The 14,783-nt window shown below is 41.2% G+C and overlaps 1 protein-coding gene across 1 annotated transcript in view; it reads right to left on the bottom strand.

Moving 5' to 3' along the window:
• The window catches only part of ULK4 (unc-51 like kinase 4), a 1,503,227-nt gene that overhangs the window by 761,208 nt on the left and 727,236 nt on the right, over positions 1-14,783 (bottom strand). Inside the window, exon 21 of the mRNA XM_053714343.1 lies at positions 9,481-9,663. Coding sequence (XP_053570318.1) covers positions 9,481-9,663 — 183 coding nt within the window. The remainder of the gene's footprint in view (positions 1-9,480; positions 9,664-14,783) is intronic.

Here is a 14,783-nt window from a genome sequence, read left to right as displayed (position 1 = left end):
CACAAGCTCCTCCCTACAAGGGTGATCCTCAGAATCTATGATAGATGACGAAGGACCAACTATGCCCCACAGAAGGAACATAGCATTTCCAGAACACACTCTCTCTGCTAAGGCCAAACAATCTCTAACATCCGCGCATAGAAATAGGAGTCCATGACACCCTATAACAATACCCACGGAGGCGAGACCCTTAAACCGCAATACTAACCCATGGACATAAACTGAACAATCAGTCTCACATGTCGCTAGCTTTGCTAGGACCAGACAAACCCCAACAACGAGTAATATGGTTACAAGGAAGAGGATCCAACAGCACAGACTGAAGCTCCCTGAATAACATTCCACTTAGGGTGGCTAGCAGACTCCAGACGCACCTTCTGGCAGAAAAAACACAGAAGTTGACCTGAGTTCCAAGCCACAACCTTCTGGTTCAGAAGCGGTGGATCTAACCACTACGCCGCATCTCCATGAGAGCATAAGAGGAAACCAGGGATAGGCAAGGACTCCTGATCGTCTTCTCCAATCAGATACAGCTCCTTGAGAAGAAAAGATAGTCAGGAACATCCGTTCCTGAAGAACCTGCTTAATTAGAGGACTGTTGACAAAGAGCCATGGTGGGCCCCCACCCAATGCCAAACACCAGTTGCTCCCGACTACGCAGTAGGAACCCTCCCCTTCTAAACAAAGGGAGCTACCCACCGAAAGGTCCCAACTGGTACGAACCCAGAAGACCAAAGCCTCAAGGCCAAATGCTTGGCTGAGGAACCATAGGATAAAAAGGAGGGAAAACTCCTGGACTCCCATAGGACACTCGTTACCCAAAGGCAGCAAAGTGACAAAGACAAAACCCTGAATAGCTACTTCAGACATAGAGACCTGAACGGAACCTAGGGGATCGAATCCCCCCACGATAATCCCTATAAGTCCACTAAAACAGATATAGAAAGAGAACAATGTCATGCCGAAGACTCAGCCTCAGCAGACCATATTACCCCCTCCCCCAGGCCAACAAAGACCAGAAGGGGGACTGGAGGACATATCACAAGATCTCAGGAAAAAACTTCCAGTCTGAAGACAAAACAGCATACCGGAAAACACCCTGGTGTTTAAACAAGAAACTCAATTCTAAAACCATCTCTGAGGATCAAAAAGACAAGAGAAAATCCCTAAAAGTCTAGTAACAGCCGATGGTAAGAAACCAGAAGCCAGGACCCGGGAGCTAGTGCAAAATCTGGAGCAGGGTACTGCCACCTAAAACCCTAGATCCCAAAAGGGAAACCTAGGATCAGAACGAGATTCACTGGAAGAAACGGTTCCTAAGAACCCGATTTGCTCAAAAGGATGAAAAAGGAAAGACATCCTTCTACCTGAACAAAAGAAAAGAGAATCTTACAGTCTCAGACAACAGAAGCCCTATAAGCTCTGCTTAACAGTCAGAGAATGGAAATCCCCCCTCCTTATAGGACCATACACCAACAGTTTAAATAAATTATTCCAACAGGGCAATCAATACCGGGCTGGGACCGTATCCAAAAGTCACCCGAAACTACCCAAAGACAAAATCAAGAGAAGAGAAAACAGCCAAAAAACATAATTTATGTAGGAACTTACCTGATAAATTCATTTCTTTCATATTGGCAAGAGTCCATGAGCTAGTGACGTATGGGAATATACAATCCTACCAGGAGGGGCAAAGTTTCCTAAACCTCAAAATGCCTATAAATACATCCCTCACCACACCCACAATTCAGTTTAACGAATAGCCAAGTAGTGGGGTGATAGAAAAATGAGTAGAAAGCATCAAAAAAGGAATTTGAAATATAATTGTGCTTTATACAAAAAATCATAACCACCATAAACAGGATGGGTCTCATGGACTCTTGCCAATATGAAAGAAATGAATTTATCAGGTAAGTTCTTAAATAAATTATGTTTTTGGGCTGTTTTCTCTTCTCTTGATTTTGGGTTCATGTAATTGGCAAGAGTCCTTGAGCTAGTGACGTATGGGATATTAATACCCAAGATGTGGTACTCCACAGAAGAGTCACTAGAGAGGGAGGGATAAAAATAACAGCCATTTTCCGCTGAAAAAATTAAATCCACATCCAAAAAATAAGTTTTTCTCATAATTGAAAAAGAAAAAACTTAAAACATAAGCAGAGGAATCAAACTGAAACAGAAGCCTGAAGAACTGTTCTACCAAAAAACGTCTGCCTCCGAAGAGGCAAACGCATCAAAACGTTAGAATTTAGTAAATATATGCAAAAAAGACCAAGTTGCTGCTTTGCAAATCTGATCAACTGAAGCTTCATTCTTAAAGGCCCACGAAGTGGAGACTGATCTAGTAGAATGAGCTGTGATTCTCTGAGGCGGGGGCCTGACTTGACTCCAAATAAGCCTGATGAATTAAAAGCTTTAACCAAGATGCCAAGGAAATGGCAGAAGCTTTCTGACCTTTCCTAGAACCAGAAAAGACAACAAATAGACTGGAAGTCTTCCTGAAATCTTTAGTAGCTTCAACATAATATTTCAAAACTCTAACAACATCCAAAGAATGTAAGGATCTCTCCAAATAATTCTTAGGATTAGGACACAAAGAGGGAACAATAATTTCCCTATTAATGTTATTAGAATTCACCACCTTAGGAAGAAATTCAAATGAAGTCCACAAAACAGCCTTATCCTGATGGAAAACCAGAAAAGGAGACTCAAAAGAAGGAGCAGATAATTTGGAAACACTTCTAACAGAAGAGATAGCCAAAAGGAACAACACTTTCCATGAAAGTAGTTTAATATCCAAAGAATGCATAGGCTCAAAATGAGAAGCCTGTAAAGCCTTCAAAACCAAATTAAGACTCCAAGGAGGAGAGATTAATTTAATGACAGGCTTGATACGGACCAAAGCCTGTATAAAACAGAGAATATCAGGAAGTTTAGCAATTGTTCTGTGAAATAAAAGAGAAAGAGCAGAGATTTTACCATTCAAGGAACTTGCAGACAAACCTTAATCCAAACCATCCTGAAGAAACTGTAATATTCTAGGAATTCTAAAAGAATGCCAGGAGAATTTATGAGAAGAAAACCATGAAATAAAAGTCTTCCAAACTCGATAATAATAATGCACTAAGCGTTACATTTCCATACCTCCAAATTTAATGATTGGAGATTCTGATGGAAAAACGGACCTTGAGACAGAAGGTCTGATCTTAAAGGAAGTGGCCAAGGTTGGCAACTGGACATCCGGACAAGATCCCCATACCAAAACCTGTGAGGCCATGCTGGTGCTACCAGAAACACAAACGACTGTTCCATGATGATCTTGGAGATCACTCTTGGAAGAAGAACTAGAGGCGGAAAGATATAAGCAGGTTGGTAAAACCAACGAACTGCTAACACATCCACTGACTCCGCTGGAGGATCCCTGGAACTGGACAAGTACCTGGGAAGTTTCTTGTTTAGATGGGAAGCCATCAGATCTTTTTCTGGAAGACCCCACATCTGACGGCTGAGATAATCTGCTTCTCAATTGTCTACACCTGGGATATGTAAAGCAGAAATAAGACAAGAGCTGGATTCCGCCCAAGAAAGTATCCAAGATACTTCTTTCATAGCTCGGGAACTGAGAGTCCCACTCTGAGGATTGACATATGCACCAGTTGTGATAATGTCTGTCTAAAAACAAATAAATGATTCTCTCTTCAACAGAGGCCAAACCTGAAGAGCCCTGAAAATAGCACATAGTTCTAAAATATTAATTTGTAACCTCGCCTCTTGAGGTTTCTAAACTCCTTGTGCTGTCAGAGATCCCCAGACAGCTCCCCAACCTGAAAGACATGCATCTGTTGTGATCACAGTTGGACAAACAAAAGAGGCCCCTTGAACTATCTGATGGTGGTCTAACCACCAAGTCAGAGAGAGTCGAACATTGGGATTTAAGGATATTGACTGTGATATCCTTGAATAATCCCTGCCCCATTGATTCAGCATACAAAGTTGAAGAGGTCTCATATGAAAACTGCACATAGCCACTGAAGGTAATGATCAAGACTAAAGGTTTTGACATGCTGAAACCGATTTAATTCGTCTCTTGTCTGTTATAGACAGAGTCATGGATACTGAATCTATCTGGAAACCGAAAAAGGTGATCCTTGTCTGAGGAATCAAGGAACTTTTCGGTAAATTGATCCTCCAACCATGTCTTTGAAGAAACAACACTAGTTGATTTGTGTGAGATTCAGCAGAATGTAAAGAGAATCTCAGAAACCGATAGTGGTCTGGATTAATCGGAATATGAAGATATGCATCCTGTAAATCTATCGTGGACATATAATGACCTTGCTGAACAAAAGGCAGAATAGTCCTTATAGTTACCATTTTGAAAGTTGGTACTCTTAAAAAACGATTCAAAATTTTCAGATCCAGAACTGGCCTGAATGAATTTTCTTTCTTTGGGATAATGAAAAGATTTTAATAAAACCCCAGATCCTGTTCCTGAAATGAAACTGGTATGATTACCCCTGAAAGCTTCAGGTCTGAAACACACTTTAGAAAAGCCTGAGCCTTCACTGGATTTGCTGGGACGTGTGAGAAAAAAAATCTTATCAAAGAAGGTCTTACTCTGAATCCTATTTGAGAGACAATACTCTGAATCCACTAATTTTGGACAGAATCTGACCAAATGTTTTGGAAAAATGTCAATCTACCCCCCACTAGCTTAGCTGAAATGAGGGCCACACCTTCATGCAGACTTGTGGGCTGGCTTTGGTTTCTTAAAGGACTTGGATTTATTCCAACTTGAAGAAGGTTTCCAATTGGAACCAGATTCTTCAGGGGAAGGATTGGCTTTCTGTTCCTTATTCAGTCAAAAAGAACGAAAACGATTAGAAGCTTTAGATTTACTCTTAGGTCTTTTATCCTGAGGCAAAAAAAAAAACTCCCTTACCCCCAGTGACAGTTGAAATAATTGAATCCAACTGAGAACCAAATAAATTGTTACCTTGGAATGAAAGAGATAGTAATCTAGACTTAGATACCATGTCAGCACTCCAATATTTAAGCCACAAAGCTCTTCTAGCTAAAATAGCTAAAGACAGATTTAACATCAATTTTGATGATATCAAAAATAGCATCACAGATAAAATGATAAACATTTTGAAGCAAGCGAACAATACTAGACAAAACAGAATCTGTTTCCTTGTTGGGCTAAGCTTTCCAACCAAAATGTTGATGCAGCTGCAACATCAGCCATGGATATAGCAGGCCTAAGAATATAGCCAGAAAATAAATAAGCTTTCCTTATATAAGATTCAAGTTTCCTATCTAAAGGATCCTTAAAAGAAGTACTATCTTTCATAGGAATAGTAGTACGTTTGGCAAGAGTAGAAATAGCCCCATCAACTTTTGGGATTATTTCCCAAAACTCCAATCTAGCTGCTGGCAAAGGATACAACTTTTTAAACCTAGAAGAAGGAATAAAAGAAGTACCAGGCCTATTCCATTCCTTAGAAATCATATCAGAAATAGCATCAGGAACTGGAAAAACCTCTGGAGTAACCAAAGGAGGTTTGTAAACAAAATTTAAACGTTTACTAATTTTAATATCAAGAGGACTAGATTCCTCAATATCCAAAGTAACCAACACTTCTTTTAATAATTTACAAATATACTCCATCTTAAAGAGATAAGTAGATTTGTCAGTGTCAATATCTGAGGTAGGATCTTCTGAATCAGATAGATCCTCATCAGAGGAGGATAATTAAGTCTGTTGTCGGTCATTTGAAATATCATCAATCTTATGAGAAGTTTTAAAAAACCTTTTACATTTATTAGAAGGCGGAAAAGCAGACAAAGCCTTCTGAATCGCATCAGCAAAAAAATCTTTAATATTCACAGGGATATTATATGTATATCAGATGTTGAAGGAACAACAGGCATTGTACTAGTACTGATGGATACATTCTCTGCATGCAAAAGCTTGTTATGACAACTGTTACATACTACAGCTGGAGATATACTCGCCACAAACTTACAACAGATACACTTAGCTTTTGTAGAACTGTTATCAGGCAGCAGGATTCCAACAGTGGTTTCTGAGACAGGATCAGATTGAGACATCTTGCAAATGTAAGAGAAAAAAACAACATAAAAAGCAAATATATCAATTTCCTTATATGGCAGTTTCAGGAACGGAAAAAAAATGCAAACAGCATAGCTCTCTGAGCATAACAAAGGCAAGAGGCATATAGGAAGTTCGGTTTAAATAATTAAAATATTTGGCATCAAGTATGACGCACAACGCAAAATGAAATTTTTTGATGCTAACAACATCCGGAAATGACACAACTTGCGTCATGACAGACACAACCTTGTGCAAGGAAACCTGGCATCAACTAAGATGCTGGAAATTACGAATTTGCGTCACCGAACGTACCTTCACGCCAAAAAAATTCTTGCGCCAAGAATGACGCAATAAATATCAGCATTTTGCGACCTCGCAAGCCTAATTTTGCCCGTGAAAATTAATGAAAAAACAGTCAATTTGAAGAAAAAGACTATATCCCAGGTAAGAACAAATAACTTCCTAAATATGTTTCCTAATTTGAAACTGATAGTCTGCAAATGGAAATATACATAAACCTGACTCATAGCAAATATAAGTACAATACATATATTTAAAACTTTATATTAATACATAAAGTGCCAAACCATAGCTGAAAGTGTCTTAAGTAATGAAAACATACTTACCGAAAGACACCCATCCACATATAGCAGATAGCCAAACTAGTACTGAAACAGTATCAGTAGAGGTAATGGAATATGAGAGTATATAGTCGATCTGAAAAGGGAGGTAGGAGATTAATCTCTACGACCGATAACAGAGAATCTTTGAAAAGATTTCCCATGAGGAAAACCATAAAATCAATAGGTGATACTCTCTTCACATCCCTCTGACAAACACTGTACTCTGAGAGGAATTGGGCTTCAAAATGCTGAGAAGCGCATATCACTGAAGAAAATCAAGCACAAACTTACTTCTCCACCTCCATAGGGAGGACAAGTTTGTAAAACTGAATTGTGGGTGTGGTGAGGGGTGTATTTATAGGCATTTTGAGGTTTGGGAAACTTTGCCCCTCCTGGTAGGATTGTATATACCCATACATCACTAGTTAATGAACTCTTGACAATTACATGCAATAAATAAGTCTAGCTCTGTCTCTAGGACTCGTAGATCCATTAGATCCCTTAAGTGCCCACCAAGTTAAAGTTTAAAGCCAGGACCAGAAGCTAGAAAGGACTCCCTCTTTTGTGTAAAGGGAAGGAACCGACTTAACTAGCACACAAAACAGGTCCTGCCTGTCATCAAGGACACAACACATCTGTAAAAACATTCAAGGGCTAACAGAAATTCTCCAATTCCAGCAATGCTAGAAAAACTGAGGCAAACAAACTAAAGAATATAAGCTCTATGGCTTAAAAAATTGTCTCGAAATTATCGGGGGACCATCACTCCAAAAATATATCTAAATGCTTCCACTAGAAGTCAACAACAATCTCAACCAATTTATTTGATAGTCTCAAAATCCGATGTGACGAAATATCTTGTACAAGTTTCTATAACAACCGAGAGCTCTAAAAACTGAAAATTATCGTAAAATGGAATAGAATGCAAAGGAAAAATAGGCAAATGCCCAAACATGTTAACTGAAAACAGGGAGTGTGTAAACAAAACCAGGTCCAACCTGTCACACACACAATCCCCCCTAGAGCTCTGAACTGGGATTCTAAGAGAATAAAACAAAATGTAAATCAAGACAAAAAGAAATAGGAACCCAATCCTCTCCACTCGTCTATTCAAGATCGTTATCCGATTTAGAGAACTGAGATTCAACTGACGGATCAATGCTGGGAACCTCTAACATCGCCAAAACCTCTCTCAGAAGTAAACGCAGGCATGCCAATCTAAATCTAAAAGCTATGCTCTCCGTAGTTGGAGGATTAAAGTCTGTAGACTCCAACCCTGGAGGTTCTATCTCTGAAGCCTCAGAGGAAACCGCATCCCCAGAGTAATGATCGGACACAATTGTCATTTTACACGACGGCCCTTGATCAGGAGAACCTGGATTGACCCTTGGCTTGCACGCAGCAGGAAGAGGTAGCATCGCTAAGGCCGTAGAGATGCCATGCAGAACTGCGTAGTAACCTCTGGTGGAAAAAAAAACCTCACAGGCGAAAGGGGGAACGGAACTCAGGAAAACTGTATATGTAGGAACAGAAGAATCTAGGGAACGCGCCTCACTGGATTCAGAATCCTCAGAGGTGGATGGCTCAGCAGTCTCCGACAACCTAACATTGGTTGATGAGAACACCCTATAGCGGCATACGGAACATAATTGAGAGGGCTGTGTTTAATGGGCCTCCTCACAATATACACAGGTATCACATTCTGTCTCGGAGGGATACCCCTCTAACATATCAGAATCCTCCATAACTCGTCTAATTTATTATCAAAAGAGAAAAACAACTGGCACCTTATACCCCCAATGGCTGGGGCACTCACCACCTCCTATAACCCAGACAGGTAGAGAAGATGCTCCTCTCTGCAGACACCCAGTCATGAATCGGAAGCAGGAATAAACTTGACCACTCCTGGTCACATGTTGCTCATGCAGGACCTCCCCTGCTAAGAAAAAGGCACGCTAGCTTAATAAAAAACTGTGCAGCTCTCAAAATGAAAGTAACATGTACATTTGGTATCAGCCAAAGAGCACAAACGTTCTTATACATAAGCAGTCAAAATCATATAACAAACAAAAAATCCCCACTGTTCAATAACCCCCCTCAGGAGATATTAACCCTTTATTCCATAAAGGTAAAGGAGTCCCACTGAGACCCTGTCTTCTATCGTTAACATGTGTATAAAATGAAACAATTTTACCGGAATCTATGCCGTGGAACAGCGAAACTCATCAACGCTGATTGCTTAGGGAGCTGTTAATATGAGACTGGATGGCTTTGCAGAAAGACTCTCCATGCATTTCCAGACTCTACCGTTCATCCATGCTCTCACTGAGTGGCTGACAAGACTACTTAAAACTGCAGTCCCATCTCAAAGAGTACTACCCTCCATAAGAGACTACTCTAAATCTTCCGACACTTCTCTGCCATCCTCCTGTGACGAAAGGCAAAGAATGACTGGGAGATGAGAGAAGTGGGGGAGGTATTTAAGCCTTTGGCTGGGGTGTCTTTGCCTCCTCCTGGTGGCCAGGTTCTATATTCCCACAAGTAATGAATGCAGCTGTGGACTCTCCCTGTATTTAGAAGTAAAACACGCTTTTGGAGTTGTCCCTTTAATGGCAATACAATATGGAGAAAAAAAATGCTAATTTATGATTTGAACTAATCAAAATGTGGCCATTTCAATAATAAATGTATAATATTATAGTATTTCAGAAAGGATGTTATATAAAATATCCAACGAACCTTTTGCTGTGTAAGTCTTTCAACACGGATTCCTGACAACAACATAGAAGAAAGTATGGTGAGCATGTACTGCTGAACTTTAGTTATTCCTGTCACCAAGGAATTTATCACTGAAGTAAATCCAACTTTCTCAAGGACACTATGGATGACAGAAGGGGAATGGCGGGAGATCCTACATAATGCCTAGAAAAGCATAAAAATTCATTCAGAAAACAATTACATTTTAAATGACTATTTTTAAACAGTACATTTTCTCACTCAGGATGTGATACATTTTATTAAAGGAATAGTAAAGTCCCAATTAAACCAGATAGACCATACCAATTTAAACAACTTTCCAATATACTTCTATGATCAAATTTGCTTTATTCACTTGGTATAATTTGTTGACGGTGAATCAGTATACTACTGGGATCTAACTGAACATATCTGGTAAGCCAATGACAACCAATCACCAGCTAACGCCCAGTAGTGTATTGAAGCTCCTCAGCCTACCTAGATATGATTTTCAACAAAGGATGTAAAAAGAACAAAGCAAACTGGATAATAGAAGTAAACCAGAAAGTTCTTTAAAATTGTCTGCTCTGTCAGAGTCAAAGTTTAATTTTGACTTTCAAATCCCTTTAAACACATAAAGTTTCAAATGCAAACCAACAATTAATTCTGGTCTACTCTATTACATTACACAAAGGTCTATTTATGCAAAGTCCAAGTAGATCCAAAGCAAGAGAGATAAATAAGGAAGGGAAGCTGTAACCTTTAAAGCTAATTACCCCTAACTTGACTTGTTGTGCAATCATGGTACCCTAGCATGCGTCTATGGACAGGACTGGGCGACAATCAAATTGAAAGAAAAGGAGAAAAATAAGTAAGAGAGTGCAGCACACAATAACCTTTATGAGCACTTTATAGACTGCTGTATATTTATTAAGAACATTAAAGGGACATGAAACCCAAATTCTTTCTTTTATGATTCAGATAGAGAATACAATTTTTAACAACTTTCCAATTTACTTCTATTATCTCAATTGCTTCATTTTCATGGTATCCTTTGTTGAAGAAGCAACAATGCACTACTGGGAGATAGTTGAGTGCATTGGGTGAGCCAATAACATGAGGCATATATGTGCATTCACCAATCAGAAGCTCCTGAGTCTACCTAGGTGTCATTTTCAAAAAAGGATATTAAAAAAAACAAAAACACAGAATTTATGTTTACCTGATAAATTTCTTTCTCCTACGTTGTGTCCGGTCCACGGCTTCATCCTTACTTGTGGGATATTCTCATTCCCTACAGGAAATGGCAAAGAGAGCACACAGCAAAAGCTGTCCATATAGCCCCCCCCTGGCTCCGCCCCCCAGTAATTCGACCGACGGTTAGGAGAAAAGGGAGAAACCATAAGGTGCCGTGGTGACTGTAGTGTACAGAAAATAAAATTTTTAAAACTGACTAAAAGCCAGGGCGGGCCGTGGACCGGACACACCGTAGGAGAAAGAAATTTATCAGGTAAACATATATTCTGTTTTCTCCTACATTGGTGTGTCCGGTCCACGGCTTCATCCTTACTTGTGGGAACCAATACCAAAGCTTTAGGACACGGATGAAGGGAGGGAACAAGTCAGGTAACCTAAACGGAAGGCCCCACAGTTTGCAAAACCTTTCTCCGAAAAACAGCCTCCGAAGAAGTATCGAATTTGTAAAATTTGGCAAAAGTATGCAGAGAAGACCAAGTCGTTGCCTTACAGATCTGTTCAACAGAAGCCTCGTTCTTGAAGGCCCATGTGGAAGCCACAGCTCTAGTAGAGTGAGCTGTAATTCGTTCAGGAGGCTGCCGTCCGGCAGTCTCATAAGCCAATTGGATGATGCTTTTCAGCCAAAAGGAAAGAGAGGTAGCATTAGCTTTCTGCCCTCTCCTCTTACCAGAATAAACGACAAACAAGGATGATGTCTGTCTGAAATCCTTTGTTGCTTCTAATTAGAATTTTAAAGCACGGACCACATCTAGGTTGTGTAACAAACGTTCCTTCTTCGAACTTGGATTCGGGCACAGAGAAGGAACAACTATTTCCTGGTTAATATTCCTGTTGGAAACCACTTTTGGAAGAAAACCAGGCTTGGTACGTAAAACTACCTTATCTGTATGGAATACCAGATAGGGTGAAGTACACTGCAAAGCAGACAATTCAGAAACTCTTCTAGCAGAAGAAATAGCCACCAAAAACAGAACTTTCCAAGATAGTAACCTAATATCTATGGAATGTAAGGGAAGAACTGAAAGAACTAAGTTTAGACTCCATGGAGGAGTCATAGGTCTGTAGACAGGCTTGATTCTGACTAACGCCTGTACAAACGCCTGTACATCTGGCACGGCTGCCAGACGTTTGTGCAACAAAACAGACAGAGCAGATATCTGTCCTTTTAGAGAACTAGCTGACAAACCTTTATCCAAACCCTCTTGGAGAAAGGAAAGTATCCTAGGAATTTTAATTTTACTCCAGGAGAATCCCTTGGATTTGCACCAACAGATATATTTTTGCCATATCTTATGGTAATACCAGAGTATCTATAACCGAATCTGAAAACCCACGCTTAGATAGAATCAAGTGTTCAATTTCCAAGCAGTCAGTTGCAGAGAGACTAGATTTGGATGTTCGAATGGACCTTGTACTAGAAGATCCTGCCTCAAAGGTAGCTTCCATGGTGGAGCCGATGACATATTCACCAGGTCTGCATACCAAGTCCTGCGTGACAATGCAGAAGCTATTAGAATAACAGAGGCCTTCTCCTGTTTGATCCTGGCTACAAGCCTGGGAAGGAGAGGGAACGGTGGAAACACATAAGCTAGATTGAACGACCAGGGCGCCACCAATGCATCCACTAGTGTCGCCTTGGGATCCCTGGATCTGGACCCGTAGCGAGGAACCTTGGAGTTCCGACGAGACGCCATCAGATCCATATCTGGAGTGCCCCATAGTTGAGTTAACTGGGCAAAGACCTCCGGGTGAAGTTCCCACTCCCCCGGATGGAAGGTCTGCCAACTCAAATAATCCGCCTCCCAGTTGTCTACTCCTGGGATGTGAATTGCAGATAGATGGCAGGAGTGATCCTCCGCCCATTTGATGATCTTGGATACCTCTCTCATCGCCAAGGAACTCTTTGTTCCCCCCTGATGATTGATGTACGCTACAGTCGTCGTGTTGTCCGACTGAAATCTTATGAATCTGGCCTTCGCTAGTTGAGGCCAAGCCAGGAGCGCATTGAATATCGTTCTCAGTTCCAAAATGTTTATCGGGAGAAGAGACTCTTCCCGAGACCATAGACCCTGAGCTTTCAGGGAGTCCCAGACCGCGCCCCAGCCTAAGAGACTGGCGTCGGTCGTGACAATGACCCACTCTGGTCTGCGGAAACTCATTCCCTGAGACAGGTGATCCTGAGTCAACCACCAGAGGAGTGAGTCTCTGGTTACCTGGTCTACTTGAATCTGGGGAGACAAGTCTGCATAATCCCCATTCCACTGTTTGAGCATGCACAGTTGCAACGGTCTTAAATGAATTCGAGCAAAGGGAACCACGTCCATTGCTGCAACCATTAGTCCTATTACCTCCATGCACTGAGCTATGGAAGGCTGAGGAATAGATTGAAGAACTCGACAAGCGTTTAGAAGCTTTAACTTTCTGACCTCTGTCAGAAAAATCTTAATTTCCACAGAATCTATTATTGTTCCCAGAAAAGGAACCCTTGTGGACGGGGACAGGGAACTCTTTTCTATGTTCACCTTCCACCCGTGAGACCTGAGAAAGGCTAAAACAATGTCTGTATGAGCCCTTGCTTTGGAAAGGGACGACGCTTGGATTAGAATGTGTCTAGGTAAGGTGCTACAGCAATGCCCCTCGGCCTTAGGACCGCTAGAAGGGACCCTAGCACCTTTGTGAAAATTCTGGGAGCAGTGGCTAAACCGAATGGAAGAGCCACGAACTGGTAATGTTTTTCCAGAAAGGCGAACCTCAGGAACTGATGATGATCCTTGTGGATAGGAATATGCAGGTACGCATCCTTTAAGTCCACGGTAGTCATATATTGACCCTCCTGGATCGTTGGTAAAATCGTCTGAATGGTTTCCATTTTGAATGATGGAACTCTGATGAATTTGTTTAGAATTTTTAAATCCAGAATTGGCCTGAAAGTTCCCTCTTTTTTGGGAACTACAAATAGATTTGAGTAAAAACCCAGACCTTGTTCTACTGTTGGAACTGGGTGTATCACTCCCATCTTTAATAGGTCTCCTACGCAATGTAAGAATGCCGGTCTCTTTATCTGGTCTGAAGATAAGCGAGACATGTGAAACCTTCCCCTTGGAGGAAGTTCCTTGAACTCTAGAAGATACCCCTGAGAGACTATTTCTAGTGCCCAGGGATCCGGAACATCTCTTGCCCAAGCCTGAGCAAAGAGAGAAAGTCTGCCCCCTACCAAATCCGGTCCCGGATCGGGGGCTACCCCTTCATGCTGTCTTGGTAGCAGCAGCAGGCTTCTTGGCCTGTTTACCCTTGTTCCAGCCCTGCAATGGTTTCTATGCTGGTTTAGGCTGGGAAGCGTTACCTTCCTGTCTAGAGGCTGCAGAGTTAGAAGCCGGTCCGTTCCTGAAATTGCGAAAGGAACGAAAATTAGATTTGTTCTTAGCCTTGAAAGGCCTATCCTGTGGGAGGGCATGGCCCTTTTCCTCAGTGATGTCTGAAATAATCTCCTTCAATTCTGGCCCGAAAAGGGTCTTACCTTTGAAAGGAATATTAAGCAATTTTGCCTTGGACGACACATCCGCCGACCAAGATTTTTAGCCAAAGCGCTCTGCGCGCCACTATTGCAAAACCTGAATTTTTCGCCGCTAATTTAGCCAATTGAAAAGCGGCATCCAAAATAAAGGAATTAGCCAACTTTAGTGCGTGAATTCTGTCCAAGACTTCATCATATGGAGTCTCCTTATGGAGTGAATTTTCTAGTTCCTCGAACCAAAAAGACGCCGCCGTGGTGACAGGAATAATGCACGAAATTGGTTGGAGAAGGAAACCTTGCTGAACAAATATATTTTTAAGCAATCCTTCCAATTTTTTATCCATAGGATCTTTGAAAGCGCAACTGTCCTCAATAGGAATAGTTTTGCGCTTGGCCAACGTTGAAACTGCCCCCTCAACCTTAGGGACTGTTTGCCATGCTTCCCTTCTGGGGTCGACAATGGGGAACATTTTCTTAAATATAGGAGGTGGAACAAAAAGTATACCTGGCTTCTCCCACTCCTTAGTCACTATGT

This window comes from Bombina bombina, chromosome 5, assembly GCF_027579735.1.
Source record: "Bombina bombina isolate aBomBom1 chromosome 5, aBomBom1.pri, whole genome shotgun sequence".
Lineage (NCBI taxonomy): Eukaryota > Metazoa > Chordata > Amphibia > Anura > Bombinatoridae > Bombina > Bombina bombina.
The sequence above is the reverse complement of the archived record's forward strand: the minus strand, read 5'-3'. Positions and strand labels throughout refer to the sequence as shown.